General features: G+C 40.7%; 1 protein-coding gene across 2 annotated transcripts in view; it reads left to right on the top strand.

Annotated features, from left to right (window-relative positions):
• Window positions 1-13,820, top strand: part of plekhm3 (pleckstrin homology domain containing, family M, member 3) — a 70,568-nt gene that overhangs the window by 36,891 nt on the left and 19,857 nt on the right. For both annotated transcript variants that reach the window (XM_061724334.1, XM_061724333.1), the window contains 3 exons: window positions 5,156-5,301; window positions 6,388-6,581; window positions 9,870-9,933. In XM_061724334.1, the coding sequence (XP_061580318.1) occupies window positions 5,156-5,301; window positions 6,388-6,581; window positions 9,870-9,933 (404 nt within the window). The remainder of the gene's footprint in view (window positions 1-5,155; window positions 5,302-6,387; window positions 6,582-9,869; window positions 9,934-13,820) is intronic.

Below are 13,820 nucleotides of genomic sequence, written 5' to 3'. Positions count from 1 at the left end.
GAGATATAAATTATTGGCGGAGGGTAGACGGGACGTGTAATCGGTGGCAATTTAACGGCAAAAGGCAGTTTAATGGATTTGATCAAAGTTATGTGACTGCACAAATAAAGCAAGTAGTTTACAGTTTAATCGTCATATACGGACTAACTTTGTCAGTGCTCATGACCTCCTTGCTGCAGTCTGTTCTGAGCCTGTTCTGGGGTTGTTTTGCTGCTTGTCGAGGTTTTGTTCAGCATTAGGTCATCATGTGATTCATAAACTTGGTGTTTTCCTGCCGTCCGTAAGGCCCATGTGTTTTCTGTGAAGCTGCACTGCACATTGTGCAGAGTTACAGAGCAGCTCTGCTGCGGTGGATCCAGCTCTGCCACCATCTGTTTGCGTGCGTGGGTGTGTTCTGTTCCTGCAGCCGTGATATAGAATTTGAGGTTAAGATTAAAGATTGTTTTTCAGTTTGCAAACGTTTTCAGGCTTCTTACGTATGCGTCTCCGTCCCTGCGGTTCCAGCAGAGGCCGACCAAATTGGAGGCCAGCGTTGGCTGGGAGAGCAGGCCTGGTGGTCAGCTGCTTCCTCGAAGTGACAGGGCTCCGCCGGCTGCTTCCCCTCGGCCTGGCTAACCCTAACCCTAACCGCACAACCAGCTCACTGCTGGCGTTTTGGGATTGTTTTTCTTTTTTCTTGAAAGGCCATGCACCCCAAACGATAAGAATGACTTCATTGCTGTGATTAGCTTCTGTCCCTCAGAGGTGCATGAATGTGTTTGACTGTGAGCCCCTCTGAGGCTTTTCTTGTCATAGCCGATAGTTTTAATCAAAGGAAGAGCAGATATGGTTTTTATAGGAATCCTTTTCAGATTGATGAGGATAAATGAGTGAATGCAGTATTGCATGATGCAGTGGGGAACCTTCAGGGCCTTCTATGCCTTCAGAGAAGGCCTACAAAAAATAAGAAATAATAATACATGTAATAATAATGATAATAAGTATTCAGTAAAAAGAATATATTTTTTTTTATTTCTATCTCATTTAATTTATTACAATATATTCAAAAGATCTTCTCTCTATGTTCTAAATTTAAAGGGGACCTATTATGGCATCTAATCCATATTTTAAACAGGCCTTGAATGTCTTAAAAACAAGCTTTTGATTGTTTTTGCTAAATAAATTAGAAATTCAGCCTCTAAACCATGTCTTTATCTTCCCATTCTCTAACCTCATTATCTATGCAGGATTCTGAGTGGGCGGGGCTATGATAATGAGGCTCTGTGCTCATTGGCTGCCTGAATGACGCAATACACCGCTACGGAAAAATGTTGGAAGCTCCGGCTGTTACCATTACCGTGTCATAACTGCATGGGATGCGAGGGAGCGTCAGTGACAAAATCAATTCCATTGCTTTATTTTCTATTGGATTGTCCTAACTGGACGCAGCGACGCGGCACAACGCGCCGTTTTGAGCTGAACATTTGTCGGACGCCCTGCTTCTATTTTCTTCCTGTTGCTTGCGTTGAAAGCCGGTTGAAAGCATTGTAGGAAACAGTCATGATGAGGAACGGCTGATCCAGTTAGTTGAAATGAGAAGTTATCTCTATGATTCCTCCTCATTTCACTACAAAAACCTCAATAAAGTGGCAGCTGCTGGAGGGAGATGGACAAAGAGCGTCCGATGTCACGCAGTGCTACGATAGTCGGACGCTCATGCAGTTACACGGTTTTATAGTTGTGGGCGTGGTTTGCATTTTGGTTACGTAACGACGGGAGCAGAATCTTATTGGCTCGTAGATCCACATCACACTGGACGGCTCATCCGGGCGGCTGTACAGACACTGCAGAATTTGGTTGATTTCCTTCTTCTCTGAGTTGGCAGGCTGAGGGGAGACCACTTTATATATGTTAAAGCAAGAGAAAACCTGTTTTTCATAATAGGTCCCCATGTGCTGAAAACCTGTTATCCAATCAGAATGGTCCGTCTCTATTAAGGCCCGGTTAGCTGCTCATTCATTGGTCAGGACTTCACCAATCCCGGGGAAGGCCCAGCTATGTGTTTTGGTGTGGAGAGTGACGGGCAAATCCACCAATCACGGTTTGATTTCAAGTGGGGGGGAATAAAACAAAAGATGGTAGGCCTTCATGAAGTCCCAACATCAAATCTCTGCACAGTGAAATCTTTGCACTTGTTAAACCCTTTCAATTCATTGTACTGTTGCTTTTTTCTGCGGGGATTTCTTGTCTCTGATGAGGTGAAGGCCCAGTGCAAAGTACAACGTGTGCAGCTTATATTTATTCTGATGAAATATTAGTTAAAAGGTTAATAGTTCACACAAATATTGGAACAGTTTCCCACAAAAGAAAAAGAACCAATATGAAGTTGACATTGAGGGTGAGTGACCTGTGTGACTGAGGCAGCAGTGCAGGTCATCTGTTCCATCTGCTGCAGGTAAATGAAGAGGTTAACTGAAACCACCTTTGAGCTCCAGCATGAGTGTGTTATCGTTCACTCAGATAAAGATGCTGTTCATCTCTGAATGCTGGTCAGCCTATTGTCTGCGGTGCCAGACATTGTTAGAAAAGGACCTGGACTAACTTCTCCTCATAATCCCCCTTCATCTGTCCTTGTTTGATGCCTGTCTTCTTCTCTTCCGCTCTGTTCTTTCTTTCCCCCCGTCTCACTGACTCTCTTTTTCCATTCCTTCTCCTCCTGTGTTGTTTGATGTCCTGGAGGACGGCAGACAAGCGTGCTGACACATGCCCACCGCTTCCATTTTTGCCTTGGTTTAGTAAGCCTTTTTTTTCTTTTTATTCAAAAACAGAAAACAACAGCCCCCCAGAAAACCACAGATAACCATCTTCACATTTGTCCCTGCGTTTGCTGTTTTCCTCGGGGCTGAGCCCCGTCAGATGTTGTGGATAAGAGACACCTGCTGCAGCGCTGCAGCTCAGCTGTTTGGGTGCGTGATGGCTGAGCAGGTCCGGGTGTTTGGGCAGGGACAGGACTTTAAAGGCTGGGAAGACAAAGCCGGGGAGAAGCTGAGCATGAATAGAGCTGAGGATCTGTTGGCCTTTCAGATCTGCTCACTTCCTTGTTGTTGAAGGCCGCCGTGTTGTGGCTACAAGGAAACCAAAGCTCTGTTATCTAGTGATTTCCTTCAAATGAAGTAGACGGCAATAGGATAGACGATGCATTAAGAGTGAACTGCCAGTAAAAATGTTTTGGAGTTTGGACGTCTTTGGCCACGGTTACACACTGACTACGTTTACATGCAGTCAAAACTCGTGTTATTGCTAATATTCCGGTTACTGAAACATTCGGAATATTCCGTTTACATGGTAATTTATTTCTCTTTGTCTTACCATTAAGCAGCTGAGATTTCTATGCTATTCTATTTGAAATACATTTGTTCTGAAATCCCAACCCAGGACCAAGCAGCTGCTCTATTTTGCTCTTTGAAGTTTGTTTATCACGTCTGCTGTGGCGGTAGTCAAGAGTCGACAAGATTAAAGCTTCTGTCCTCCCGAATATTAAACTGCATCTTGTTGTACATTCAATATTCAAAGTGACTGAGCTAATATCTTGGTTGAGATGGTAGACATTTCTGTGTCTGAGGTTGCAAAGCTTTCACCAAACCCAGGCAACCATCCCATAAACGGCTCCATCGGTGCTGCGCTGGATCTCAGCGGTGGGGATGGTTGTCATGGGGCTGATTTATAGCGTTTATGTACAAGGTGTTTTTCACAACCAACGTGCTGTTCTGGTGGCCATGATGAAACCGACTGGTGGGTCAGGTCTTCTCTCGAACTCATCTACCGGTTTAGTGGGACGGATCAGCGTGGTATTTAGGGTAGGGCAATAACCTGACACATATTAACAACAAGTTATTTGCTCAACAAGCCTTGTCATCTTCATCGGGGTTTTCCTTGCCTGATTCAACACATTAATACCAAGAGCTGACTTGTGCAACATTTCCAGGCTCATTTGTGCAGAACAAAAAGAAGCCTTTCCTTGACGAGGCTGAACCAGAGGGTGGTGTGGTTTCACAGACTCTCATACCCATTTGATTGTCGTGTTATATCTATTTCATTCATAAGGGGTGAGCACATATATATAGAGGTTCTGCATTGATGTCACTTCCCCACTGGACCAGTCCCCTTACTCACACTGAGTGGTTAAACATCAGCAAAAACAGCTGCAACTAGTGGAGAAGACGGGATAACAGCTGATTATGGGCTTAAATTAGCGTCAGTTGGACTTGACAGTGACCCGTACAGTTACCAAGAACCAGTGGTCCATGGACATTAATATTTGGTACAGTTACCAAGAACCAGTGGTCCATGGACATTAATATTTGGTACAGTTACCAAGAACCAGTGGTCCATGGACATTAATATTTGGTACAGTTACCAAGAACCAGTGGTCCATGGACATTAATATTTGGTACAGTTACCAAGAACCAGTGGTCCATGGACATTAATATTTGGTACAGTTACCAAGAACCAGTGGTCCATGGACATTAATATTTGGTACAGTTACCAAGAACCAGTGGTCCATGGACATTAATATTTGGCCACAAATCCAGTTTCCTGATATTTATATGGACTTAATTTCTACGCTGGGGAAATACACGAAGCAAAGCTTGAAGGCTTACAAAAGTCTTGACGCTTGGTCCGACTTCAAGGCAGGATTTGTTGTAGAAATTAAAGTGATGAGGACACCGAACTTTATGATTTGACCGTTTAACGTTAGCTACCCAAAAATCCAACATTACCTGATACAAAATGGGAACCGCAAATCCACGTTTCGGTGCCTGGAATCCAGTTGTTTCTGTGCATTGCATCTATCGCAGCGATCCATTTGTTTCTCTTAAGCTTATTTTTCAGCAGTCTGTAAAACGATAACTCAGATTTCTTGCTAAATCTATGAGTACAGTCGATCGCACAACAGCTCATTCTCATTTGAGATGTTTTCCAGTTGCTCAAACTGAATGTTTACACTGCCACTCAGTCTTTCTGCCACTCAGTCTTTCTGCCACTCAGTCTTTCTGCCACTCAGTCTTTCTGACACTCAGTCTTTCTGACACTCAGTGGGCGTAACCCGCTGTGAAGTCTCATCTGTAACGTCATGCTCATTCCCTCTAAACTCACACATATGTTTTCTCATCAGGTTGTCAGCGTCCCATCGGTCTGTCCAGAGGAAAAGCCAAAGTGTGTTACTATAGCGGCTGGTACTACTGCCAGAGCTGCCACCAGGACAACTCCTTCCTCATCCCGGCACGCCTGCTGCACAACTGGGACACCAGCAAGCACAAGGTGGGGAAACACGGACGCACGTGGAGAAACGCTCACTTTAAAGAGGATCAGCTGATCCACAGAGGCTGAAACATCAGCATCGTCCTAACAACCCTTGCTGATTGTGAATATGGTGCCACTGTTTTCCAGTAGGAGGAGGTTTTATTGGACATTTTCCTCGCTGAGTGCTGCTTGATACCTTTCATGTCAGTACTCTTATGCACTTTCATACTAGTACCTACTCAGCACAACTCCACTCGCCACGCCTTACCCTCGTTTATTTTCGATACCCAGATGAGAAGTAGGAGGTTGTAGTAAAGCTGCTTTGACATATTTGATTGTGTGATCTAAACGAAGAAGACAATTGATAGAATTTTTTGATTGAAATTCTTTATTCAGTCACATCACACTACAAACATTAAACACAAACATTATCGAACAATAGTGAGTGAAAAGGCACAGGCAGAAGCATAGTGCTTATATTAATGCCTGTCCTACATACAAACAAACAATAGCAAAATGAATATATATATATATATATATATATATGTATATATATATATATATATATATATATATATATATATATATATATATATATATATATAAATATCAGAGAACAGCAAACAAAAACAAATAAATATTAACCTTTGTAGCTTTCAAAGATTGCTCTACAAATCTTTTTTTTGTAAACCGAAAATGAGCTGCACATTCATAAATCTAGGTTAGCGTCATTCCATAGTTTAACTCCCACAACAGATATACGTCTCCTTTTAGTCTCTTTTCTAGCTTTTTGTACAACAAATTTACAAACATCACGCTAATTATATTTTGACTCATGTATTGAGAAAAACCTTTGTACACAAACAGGGAGTAACTTTAATCAGGCACAACAGCTCTAAAGCTCACAAATGAGCATGGTAAATCCTGATTGTTTAATCTGTACCAAACATCAGGCTTTTGCTTCTAATTTAATTTTATTTAACCTTTATTTAACCATGCAAGCAAATTAAGAACAAATGTCTTATTTACAAGTGCAGCCTATTACAAGTGCAGCCTACAATTTAAGAACGGTATTTACTATGTGAGCTCTCCCGTTCCCCCCAGGTGTCTAAACAGGCCAAGGAGTTCCTGGAGTTCGTGTACGAGGAGCCGCTGCTGGACATCCAGCAGCTCAACCCGTGCCTGTACCAGCACTGCGAGGGTCTGAGCAGCGTGCTGCGTCTGCGCCAGCAGCTGCAGTCGCTGCGGGCCTACCTGTTCAGCTGCAGGGCCGCCGTGGCCGAGGACCTCCGTCGCAGGTACGTACGCCGCCTCACGTCTGCACGCGTGCTCCCACTGCACGTCGTCCTCACTGCAAAAACTCTAAATCTTACCAGGAATATTTGTCTTATTTCTAGTTAAAATGTCTAATTTTTAGTCAAACAATTTCATTACACTTAAAACAAGAGTCATCACCAGAAAAATAACTTGTTTGACAATTTTCACCTGTTTCAAGTCAATTTTCACTTGAAATAAGTAGAAAAATCTGCCAGTGGGACAAGATTTATCTTCTCATTACAAGCAAAAAAATCTTGTTCCACTGGCAGATTTTTCTACTTATTTCAAGTGAAAATCTACTTGAAACAGGTGAAAATTGTTGCTTTTTCCAGAGATGAGTCTTGTTTCAGAACCAAGCAAGGTTCAGCAGCGTTCAGTTATTCTGCTCCTCACCGGTGGAACAAACTTCCTGTAGACCTGAGGTCTGGTCCAACTGTAGATCCTTTAAATCGGGCCTAAAAACATTACTGTTTACTCAAGTGTACTCTTAAATTAAACTTACCTGCTGTACTCTACTGCCCTTATTTTTAACAGCTTGTGCTTTTTATTATTTTGCTTCTTTTCTTATCATCTTATTCTAAATTTTTTCAGTCTTATTTGTTATTTACTGTCTAATTATGTCTTGCCGCTTTTAATGTCAATGTAAAGCACTTTGAATTACCTTGTGTTGAATTGTGCTATATAAATACATTTGCCTTGTTTTAAGTGTAATGAGATTTTTTTTTTTACTAAAAATGAGACTTTTTAACTAGAAATAAGACAAATATTCTTGTTAAGATTTTGAGTTTTTGTAGTGCTGCTTTTCTACATTTTTGCACTTTTGACCTCTTGAATCTGTGTCTCCTTGCAAAACACTGTCCTGAACTGCAGGCGGTGTTTTAAAGATGTTATTACTACCTTACAAAGAAAGTTAATATTCATTTCACTTACAACTAGTGTTGCCAACCGTCCCTTGAAAAACAGAATCGTCCTGTATTTCTAAACTAAAGTCCCGTATTGAGCTGAAAAGGGAAACACTTTGTCCCGTATTACTGTGAGAGTCAGAAAATAGTCATAAAATGCCAATGGAAAATGGCATTGAGCTGTTGAGTTCATAAGTTATTTTTTTCTGTTTTACTACAACTGTAGCCTACAGACATGGCCTTTGAGGCACAAATATGTTTACAAGTTTTCTACAGACTTTCTGTTTGCACTTTTGTTATTGCACTAAAAATGTGCACTATTACAGGATGGATGTTTTGCTTTCTTTCTATTGTTTTATATTCATTTATACAATTTTAAGTTAAGCAGGACAGGTTTCTGTTTAAGAAAGATACTTATTTTATTCAGTTCATTTTGTTATTTTGTATTAAAGTGAATTGCTGGATAATAATTAGTTTTCCATGTGTTCATGGCATTTAAAAATATGCATCTAATTCAATTCAGGTTTGAGTCAAATAGTTAGTGTTGAAATGTGTTGTGTGAAGATCAACCTGCGCTGGATGCCTTGGAAGATGTGAGGGATTTTGTGCATAAACTAGAAACTTAGTTGATGGTACTGTTAAATCACATGAATGTAGCATGTAAACGCGTGTTTTACGTTGCAGTTTGAAGCTGATGAGGTGAAAGTATTCAGGGTTTGACCAGCAGTGAAGTCTCGTGACTTTAGTTTGGTTTTCTCTGTGTTGTTGTGTTTTTTAGGAACATTTTGAGGGCCATGCAGGAGAAAAAATATTTGAGAGGGGAAGATTTTTTTTTTATTGTGCACTTCGAGAAAAAAGCCAAATAAGTCGAAATTTCGCCTTTTTTCTCAACATTTCAACTTTATTCACAAAATTTTGACTTTTTTTCTAAACATTTCTACTTTTTTCTCAAAGTGCATAATAAAAAAAAAAATCTTCCTCTAAAATATTATTTTTATTTTTCTCCTGCCTGGCCCTAATGCTCTTCCGTAGATTTGAGAATAATTCAGCACTTTTCATAACCTTGAAATAATTGTTATCATAAGAACTGTTAATATCTTGAGCGATGCACTTTGTCTGAGTTTATGTGCACAAATCACCTCCATTTTTATCCTCATTCAGTTGTGCCTGTGTGTGTGTATAATGTGTATAAATATGTGTCTGTGAGTGTTTACGTTGCTGCATGTGACGGTCAGGGGGGGGACTGTTTATCTTAGCGGGGTCTAGTCTCACTGATTGATGCCTCTCGTTCAGATCCAGGTCACTAATAGATTCAGGTTCAACAGAGTATTTTCAAAGCAGGATGAACAGATAGACTTGAATTTCATTTACACATCCAGAAAGGACAAAGAGGAGATGACATGAGATGTTCCTGATCAACACTTTTGATAATCAATCAACTAATGCAACTGTTTGTAACCGCAGATCAGCACCATAAAACAGTTGGTATTTCTGAGAGAAGCCCCAAACGAACATTTGAATCGTCATATATTGCGATGGAGAGCAGCATGGTGCGCTGTGTTTACTCCTGTCCCATTAGCTGTACCAGTCAGCTCCTCTCCACTTCCAAACACTGCAGGATCGATGAGGACCGTGGCTCTAAAAACTTCCCAAACTCATCACTCTGCTTTAGGGGGATCTGTCTGGAGATCTTTTGTGCGTACAGACAGAGAACTGTGGACACACACATAAACACACACGGCTCTAAAAGCTGGAAGGTTTTTTTTAACAAAGATGACCTTTGTAACAGCCAAGGAATCTTTGATCTGCTTCATATGCTGAGTAACAACTGTTGTTTTAATCTACATCCTTTATTCTGTTACCGTTGTGGCTCGTTACTCTGTGGTTTCTGGCTATTAGTGGTTGCGTTTGTGTCGCTTTTGTCTCATTAAAAGATAACAGACGGGTGTGCTCTCCCTGCCTTTAGTGTTTCATTTTGAAGAGCACTCAGGAGAATCTTTTTAAGTCAGAGTTTCTCTTTATGGTCCTCAACTTCTTATAAGTTCATGGTTTTTAAGTGATTTGACATTTTGCATCATCATACTGATCAAGAAAACCAGTACGATCATGGGTTACAGTTCAACAAGGAAGTTTCTTTCTATTGTGTAAAAAGTTATGCAAATAGAAACCATAAAAATCCGATGCGAGATGATGCTTTGGCATTTCTAACAATATCCCAGTGTACTTGAGGTTGTTTCCATTATCTGTCTCCGGGGATAAAAAAACCAACAAAAACCAGTGAATTTGTGGTCATTGAAAGCTGAACTGTTGTTGTGTGTCATCACTGAAGATGAACATGTCAGTAATGTGTCTTGTGTGTGTTGACAGGATCTTCCCCAGAGAATACCTGCTCCAGCACATCCACCTGTACTCCCTGGCCGACCTGCAGCAGGTACAAACACAACAATACCACCAACGTTTGTACAGAGCTGGACCTTGACCTGAGACGTGATGCAGAACTGCTCCCACCTCTTCAGGGGTTTGACTTTAGTACCAGGCTCAGGAGATGATGGCTCTCTGGAATCTGCTTCACATCTGGGAGTTATGAAGAATTTAAAATCAGTTTGGCATTTCCATGTGGTGTCTGATTAGGAGATCCCTACCTGTCAGAATGGTCTGTAGTTTTCACACATGCAAACAGAAAGCATTCTTGCACTTGCACTGGCATTCACATCTTCATCAGGATGCCCGTCCATCGCTGAGACCTTTGTGTATCAGCCCTGTTAGGTTAGATTAGATTAGATTAGATTAGATTAGATTGAACTTTATTGTCATTACACATGTTAAAGTACAGGGCAACGGAATGCAGTTAGCATCTAACCAGAAGTGCTTGTGCAGTGAAATAAATACAATACATATACACAAATATATAAATATGTAGGTACACAGTTCAGATGAATAAATACTGTTGTTATAAGGTGCAGGTAGACATGAATGAATGATAATATATATATTATAAACAGATGAGATGTGATTATATGATTTACAACAGATTTGAGTTACAGTATGTACATGGGTGATTGCAGCATTCCCAGTGTGGAAGTATTTACAGCAGTGCGTACGGTGGCCGACAAGGGCCAAACGCACTGCAACGGCCTAATGCGTCTCAGTTAAGGAAAACGGCTTCAAGTACAGAAATGATTCAAATTCACAAACTCAAAACGAGGTACAAAAAGAGGAACGTGGTGCAAATGAAAAAACCTGCTGCAAAAAACAAAGACAAATGCAGCATCATCAAACGCTGCAAATAGAGAAATGATGCAAAGCACAAAACGATATAAAACAAGAAACCATCTTCAAAAGAAAAACGCTTCATAACCGGTCACTACAACCGGAAGTGGATGTAGAGAGAGACCGAACAGCTGACTGTAACGTTAAAATATAATAAAGAAACGTCTCGTAATGTACAGCGTTGTACAGTGATATAAACATCTTATATAAATATAGTCAGATAAAAATCACATTACCGTTCCCGCTGTATGTTTAAACCATGAATGTAAACACTGGTTCAGTCAGCTGTTCGGTCTAAGACTATAAGATCTATAAGACAAATATTCCTGGTAAAATTTTGAGTTTTTGCAGTGTGTGACTAATGTCAAATTTAGAGCGGAAAAACGAGCTAGCTAGCTGTTTAAGAAAAGAAAATTCGTTGTGAAATTGACTTGGCTATTTCAAATTAAACCCTAGTTAGACCTGATGGATAAATTAGTGACAATAAGGAAGCCTAAAGCTGGAGATTGTAACGTTCCAGCTCGGCCTAACGTTACTCCTTCCACGTCTGACGAGGCCAAAGTTTCATCAACCGTAAACACATGTAGCTAATAACCCAGTCAGGAATATGTTAATAAGGTGATATAAGCAGAATAAAACACATTCAAAAGTTATTATAAGCCAGGCTTAAAACTTGACACATTAAAAAAAGGGAAAAAATAAGAATTCCAAGCGGGTCCTGCTCTGTTTTTCTGAAGTGTGCTGAAGGGAGTCCAGTTAAGTTTTGTCCCATTTGTTTTTTGTCTGAGACTCTGGTTCCATAGCTCCATTGTTCAATGGGACTCGTTCTTTTGTTTGTTTGAATTCTTTTTCTTTATTTAACTAGATATTGTTTCACTGGTCTGAGCAGAATGGGCTTTGACCTGCGACCAGGGCAGAGAAAAGCACCAACATCTTACACCTTTCCCTTGTTTTGTGGGATTTATGGGCAAAAACAAGTCTGATTAATTTCTCTTCAGGGATTAATGATTGAATCAATCTCCCTGAATGATTCCCTAATGACTCTTTAAGTTAGAGTAACCTCTAATCTTCTTCTCTGGCCAGGCTCCATGTCTTAATAGTGATAAGAAGAGGTGTAACCTTCCAGTAGCCTTTGAAATGGATTTAGCCCTCCTTTTGTGTTTTGATCCCGGCAAAAGAAAGTAGCCTCAATGAAAGGAATCTGTTTCTGGCTCGGCCTCCAAATTCCAGCGTTGTCATAACTTGTAATTGCACGACTTGCCGATCTCTGTACTAGTTTATTAGGAGACTTTGATTTCAAGGATTGAAACATTTTCAGCTTCATATGGAAGACCATACGTTTTGCAGTAATAGATTCTCTGCTCTCAGAGAAGTTCAGCTTCCACCCGGCAAACTGAGTTGGGGGGTCCGAGGAAAGCGACCACAAATGACTGAAAAGTTCCTTTGTTTGTCATTATGTTCATTATGTTCCAGCCTGCCCCATTTTTTTCTTTCATCCCACTGTGACTCAGGGCCCGGCTTGAAACTCTCACGGTGAAAGGGAGCGGACTCCTCCTCCTCCTCCTCCTCCTCCTCCTCCTCCTCCTCTCCCACACTCTGTGTCCCTCCGCTTCACTAATTGGTCACATTCAGAATCAACAGGCAGAAAAACAAAGCGTGACATCCCTCCATTCTTCCCCACATCCCCATGGCTTCACACACGCTCAGCGCACATGTGTCTTTGTGTGTCTCTCTCCCTGCTAAAACTCCACAACTTTAGTCCAAACCCCCCTAAAACCACAGATTTAGTACTAATTTCAACAATGGGAGTCGTTGGAAGACTCCGCTCAATCCCCTCTTCTCTTCTCCTCCCCCTCTCTCTTAGAGATTCTCCAGCACTTTGCCTCTTAATTGGTTTTCCATATTAACAAGCTTGTTTCTTTTCATTCACGTCCTGAATAAAATGACGCACTTAATCAACGTGGCTTTTTTTGTTCCAGCTCGGAGGTCAGTGGAGGCTGAGCTCCTCTGGCTTAAGCTTGGACCAAACTAGTCTTTTTACCTCCTGACAAATAGCTTCCACCCATATCCCCCATTAGGAGTCGGCTCATTTTGTTGAAGCATATGTATTTGTGTAAGGACACACTGGCCTTTTCCCTCTAAGGATGTGTTGATGTGAGGCCTGAATGAGAGGAGCATGTTTGCGTGTGCGTGCAGCATGCTTCCCACAGTGACACCCCGGCATTCCCTTTATGCCAGACATTCCTCTCCACTCACACTTGTCCAGAAGCTACAGCAGCTACCAGAGGCCTCTTCACTAAAGCCATGTTCTCAGAAGGATGTCCAGTTTCCCATGATGACCTGGAGTGAAGGAGACCTTCAAAACTTGGAGACATGACACACACAACAAAAAACGAAACAATGATGCGTATCTCTGTGTGTTATTATTTATATATATATATATATATATATATATATATATATATATATATATATATATATATATATATATATATATATATGTGTGTATATATATATATATATATATATATATATATATATATATATATATATATATATATATATATATATATATATATATACACACATATATATATATATATATATATATATATATATATATATATATATATGTGTGTGTATATATATATATATATATGTATATATGTACCGTATTTTCGCAACCATTAGGCGCGCTGTGTGGAAAGGCGCACCCTCAGTTTTGTGTGTAATTTTTGGATTTAAAACACACAAACGGCGCACTGACCGAAAAGGCGCCGTCTACAGACACATGCAACACGCACGCACACACACACACACACACACACACACACACACACACACACACACACACACACACACACACACACACACACACACACACACACACACACACACACACACAAGTGTGCGTATTTTAAAAATAGAGTCTGGCCCTCGGCAGGAGGGTCCCCCCTTATGATCCAGGTCCTGCTCAAGGTTTCTTCCCTCCTAAAGGGGAGTTTTTCTTGCCACTGTTTGGCTTAAGGTTTTTCTTCCACTATGGGA

Source organism: Cololabis saira, chromosome 6 (assembly GCF_033807715.1).
Source record: "Cololabis saira isolate AMF1-May2022 chromosome 6, fColSai1.1, whole genome shotgun sequence".
Taxonomy (NCBI): domain Eukaryota; kingdom Metazoa; phylum Chordata; class Actinopteri; order Beloniformes; family Belonidae; genus Cololabis; species Cololabis saira.
The sequence above is the reverse complement of the archived record's forward strand: the minus strand, read 5'-3'. Positions and strand labels throughout refer to the sequence as shown.